General features: G+C 68.6%; 1 protein-coding gene across 1 annotated transcript in view; it reads left to right on the top strand.

Moving 5' to 3' along the window:
* Positions 1–2185: 2185 nt before the first annotated feature.
* Positions 2186–4802, top strand: part of LOC105827254 (protein naked cuticle homolog 2-like) — a gene marked incomplete at both ends in the record, with an annotated part of 11602 nt that continues 8985 nt past the window's right edge. The window contains 5 exons of the mRNA XM_012665314.1: positions 2186–2246; positions 3121–3248; positions 3962–4057; positions 4465–4612; positions 4698–4782. Coding sequence (XP_012520768.1) covers positions 2186–2246; positions 3121–3248; positions 3962–4057; positions 4465–4612; positions 4698–4782 — 518 coding nt within the window. The remainder of the gene's footprint in view (positions 2247–3120; positions 3249–3961; positions 4058–4464; positions 4613–4697; positions 4783–4802) is intronic.

Raw genomic sequence — 4802 nt, 5'->3', positions numbered from 1 at the left:
CGGAGGCTTGTCTTTCTGGGGAGACGGACACAGAAACAGCAGCTGGTTCACGCCTGCCCTGGAGGCCGCGGCGCACAGAGGAGCCGCGCTCTGTGAGTCCTTTTTCCCCAAAACGGGACCCCGGCCCACAGCCACTGTCACGCGGGAACGTCTGGCCTTTTGACTCCACAGAAGGCCAGGAGCCGAGATCTTACGAGAAACCTCCCCACGCTCGGTCCCACTGGCAGCTGTGGACACATCTGGGGCCGACTGCAGGCGGGTAAAGAACTCAGCTCTGGGCCGGTGGCTCCAGGAGCAGATGTCCTGGCTGCCGCATCTGGGGCGTGGATGGTGGCCTCTGGGGTGGCCGCCCAGAGCGGCCCTGCGGGGTGAGAGGGCCATGTGCTGTGCCACGGGCTCTGGTCCCTGGGGCTCGTGGCTGGGATTGGACCCGTCTGCCCCCTTCCGCGGTGGCGGTGGTGTGGCGGGCAGGGACAGACAGACTCCGGGCGCAGCACCGGCCGATTGCTTTACGGGTCCTGTTCCCACTGTGATGCGGGCGTTTCGGGGTCTTGATCAGCCCCCAGCACACCCCAGAGTGAGGGGGGACTGCGAGGACAGCAGGGGGGTACGGGGCAGCGCAGGCAGGTGTGGGGAGGAACCACTGAGAGCTGCCCGTGGCTTGGGTGCCGGGAGGACCCGCCGAGAGCCAGGCCCAAGCACCTCTGAGCACAGGTGGCTTCTGCGGACTTGGAGGGTGTGGCGGGGTGGGGGGTGCGGGGTGGCGCCTCAGGGCAGTGGGAGGGTGGGCTGGGGAGCCCCAAGCCAGCCGCTTGGCCAGGAAGGCCCATGAGGAAGGGGTGCAGCCACCCCAAGTGGGGTCGGGTTGGAGGGTTTTATATGGGGGCCTTGGGCTCCTTCGTGGGGGCAGGGCAGGGGTGGGGCCTGGGGCAGAGTTGGGGGGGCCCTCGGGGATGTCGGGAGGTGGGGAGCCCTGCTCTGTGGGATCTGGCCGCTGAGCGAGTCGCCCAGTGGGGAGGGGGCACACATCTGGCCGCAGCCCTGGGCAGACTTTATACGTTGCAATTAGAGCTCTTGGCCCTTCTAGTTAACCGGAGCAGGGTAGATTAGAGGGCATCTGTATGGAACCGGGACAGATCTGACTAAATCACCAGTCTGGGAGGCCAGAATGATTTTCCCCGTGAACACTCACTGTTCCCTTGTTTGACCCTCTCTGCATCTCAGAGGCGTCTGTCGATGTGGCTCTTAGAAAACGCCGTGTATTCTAAACCCGTGATGTCGGGGGCGTACGTTTCCCCACGTTAGGGGGCTCAGCGCTGGTTGTTGGAGCCTGGTTGGCTGCGGGGTTAGCTGCCCCGCCTGGCTGAGGCCGCACCCCAGGGGACGGGGAGGCTGCACCCCGGGGGCTCTGGGCGCCGCCCTGGACGCCACGGGAGCTGGGCTGCAGCTTCACAGGCTGTTTTACCTTTACAGAAAAAAAATTAACCCAATTTCAAGTTTTTGGAGACTATTTGGTTTCAGCCCCACGTCCGCCTGGGCCAGCGCTGCTCCGGCTAAGGAGGACGCGTCTCCACGAACCTGAACGGGCCTCGTAGGGCCGGAGCAAACTCTCAGCACCAAACGCGGTCTGGGGGCCGTCAGCGGCTCGTCGGGGGGACGTGGTCTGTCCTGTGCTCGATATTTCGTTTCTTATTAAAATGAGCTCGAGCTCTGCTGCCCCCGGGCGAGGTCTGGTCAAGAGGCTCCCGGACGAGTCTGTCCGACTCAGCAGATCACCCAGCGGGGGCGACTTTCGGGCCTGTCGTGGATGGGGGCCTAGTCCCCTCCCTCTGCTGTGGCCTGGGGTGGCAGCCGGTCTGTGTGGACCCTCCCACCGTGCCCTGTGAGGGCCCTGGACAAGCTCTGTGGCGGAGGGACCTGCGTCCAGCGGTGTCCCCGACACTCTGCCGCCTGGGGCCCGCTGGGCCAGGGCATCTGGGGCGTCAGGGTGCGCTTGGGGGTGACCCTGCGGGCTCTGCAGCCCCCGGGAGACGAGGAGAGATGTGGGGCCTCGCCTGACCCTGCCAGGAGGGAACGACCAGGCCGCGGGCCACGGGGGCGGAGCAGCTGCGCAGCCGGCGGGCCGTGCGTCAGGCGTCGGCGAGGAGGGGCTCATGTCCGCACTTACAGCCTGTCTTCCCCGCAGGAGCTGCCCAGCGGGGACCCCAAGGAGGGGCCTCTCCGGCAGGACCAGTGTCCCCTGGAGGGTAAGTGCCTCTTCCCCGAGCCTCCCGGACGGGCCCGTGCCAGGCACAGCCAGGAAGGGCAGGCCGTGCCCAGCCCTGCCCATCAGACGCACTTAACCCCTTGGTGCACAGTCCCCCCCGGGGTCCCCTCGGGGTCCGCACGACAGGCGCTTGGATCGGCCGAGCGGGGAGCAGAGGCCCCGTCTCGGCGGCTGAGCCCCAAGTGTGTGTTACGTTTGTGCACTGGAGTGTCCGGGAGCCCGTGTGAGGTGACCTGCAACCCCTCGGTCAGGTGTGGGTCGGAGGACGGGAGAGACGGTGGCCCGGCCTGAGCACTGCCACGCACTGCGCCGTGGTGGCGCCAGGCCTCGCCGTGGGGCGTCCCAGCCCAGGTGCAGACAAGCACCTGCCGCAGGTGCCGAGCTGGGGACGTGGCTTGGGAGGGCTGCAGGCGCTGCCTGTCCGTCATGGCCGGAGAGGCTGTGCGGGAGGCCACTGCGCCGACGCGCTCAGTGCGCGGGTGACCTGCGCAGACTGTGGAGTGGGGGCCGTGCGGAGGGAAAGGGAGGCGGAGGGCCGGGACCACCCTCCGGGGCCCCAGGGGGCTCCCTGCATGCTGCGCTCTGTGGCGTCGGCGGCGCCTAAGACCCCAGGGCCGGTGTGAGGCACTGTGGGCTGGGGGGCCGGAGGGGGCTCCCGGCCATGGCCAGCCCGGGGGTGGGGCTCCCTGCCCTCGCATGGCTTCTCGACACCCCTCGTTCCGCAAGGATGGGCTCTCGGCCCCGGCCGTCCGGGAGGGATCACGGCTCAGCGCAGGGAGGGCGGCGAAGCCCTGGGGCCGGCCACATCCTGCCGCGTGCCCTCTGCCCCTGCACCTCCCCTCTCGCCCCTGCAGTGGCACTAACCCCGGAGAAGGCCGAGGGCCGGGAGGGCCCCGCACAGCTCTTCGGTGCGGAGGATGGCGAGAGGGCGGCCGCCTGCGAGGGCCCGCGAGGACTGGGCAGGAAGCGCCTGCACATCGGCGTAGGTCTTCGCCCCTCACCCTCCCGCCAGCTCCCCTGGGTGGGCGGGCGGGCGTGTGTTGGCTCCGCAGTTCGAAGCCAGTTCGGGGCCTTAAATCGAGACCCGGACGTGCCGCCCGTCAGCCGCATGGGGGACGCGGGATCTCTCCGTGAGTTTGGCCGGAACTGGCCTGTGTGGCGCTAAATCATCTGAGGAACCTTCCCCACCTTGGCACGTGCGGCGAAGCGGGACGACACCAAAGCCGACCTTCCGGCTGCCCCGCGTCCCCGCCCCACAGAGGCAGAGCCGCGGGAGGTCCCGCTTTCCCGCCGGGCCCAGGGAGGTCTCGGGTTTATGTCGCGATTTCTGGAGCCAACAGCTCCTGGCAGTTGGCGTGGCCTTGTCTCCTGGGTGACGCTGAGCACCAGCATGAGCCGGGCGGGTGTCACGCTGGGGAAACTGAGTCACAGGCACACAGCCAGGTCCCCACCAGGAGGGAGGAGCGGGGTGAGGACAGAGTCTGCAGAGCCCAGGGCTCCGGCCTCAGCCATGTGTCCGCCCTCTCCCAGCCACAAACTGGAAACCGAGGCCATCCCTGAGCCGTGTCCGCGGGAGACCCCTTGGCAAGGCCCCCGGACGCTGCCTTCTGTGGAGTCATGGGTTACCCGGGTGATGCATGTGGCGGCTGAGGGCCCCACTGACCCCCTGAGGCCCCGCCCTGTGTGCGCCCCCAGGCCGTCCGGTGTGATGTCTCGGTGCAGGAGGACGACCGCCAGGAGTGGACGTTCACGCTCTACGACTTCGACAACAGCGGGAAGGTCACCAGAGAGGTAGCGCCGTGTGTGCGGCCGTCCGTCCGTAGGAGGGGCGGCTCAGGGCCAGGCCTCCCAGGTCTGGGGTCAGGCAGGCTCCGTGCACAGACAGACGTGGCCGTCCCCAGATGGGGACGCAGAGAGGGCAGTGTGGGCAGGACCCCCGACCCGGTCCTCACGCGGCTGGAGGGTCTGCCTGAGTGCTGCAGGGTGTTCCCAGGGCAGGACCACCCTCGGGCCACCAGAGTCACAGGCAGGACTGTCTTTGGGGGTGCGACCCCCCCGCTCAGATGTGTGTCTGTGTCCGTTTCTGAGGTCGGTGTGGGATGCGGAGTGGACGGGGCAGGGTGGCCCGGGGGTGGGGCGTCTTGGAGGGAGGGTGGGTACGGTCCCCTCTGAGGCTGCTGTGACGCCGGTGCCGCCAGGACGTGTCCAGCCTGATGCACACCATCTACGAGGTCGTCGACGCCTCCATCAACCACTCCTCGGGCGGCAGCAAGACCCTCCGCGTGAAGCTGAGCGTCAGCCCCGAGCCCTCCGGCAAGAGGAAGGACGGCCCTCCCGCCGGCCAGGGTGAGTGAGGTCTGGCCCTCGCCGAGGGGCAGATGAGCGGGCAGAGGGGGCGAGCGAGGGGCTTCACATGAGGACCCTCTTGCAGACCGGGAGCCCACGCGCTGCAGGGCGGAGGCCGAGCCCGCCGAGGACCCCCGGGTGGCCGACAGGAGGCTGTCCGCCCATGTCAGGTGAGGAGCTGGGCCCGTGG

The sequence above is a fragment of the Propithecus coquereli genome, unplaced genomic scaffold (genome assembly GCF_000956105.1).
Source record: "Propithecus coquereli isolate 6110/MARCELLA unplaced genomic scaffold, Pcoq_1.0 Scaffold9954, whole genome shotgun sequence".
Lineage (NCBI taxonomy): Eukaryota > Metazoa > Chordata > Mammalia > Primates > Indriidae > Propithecus > Propithecus coquereli.
Note: the sequence above shows the minus strand (reverse complement) of the source record. Positions and strands in the feature narration are given on the sequence as shown.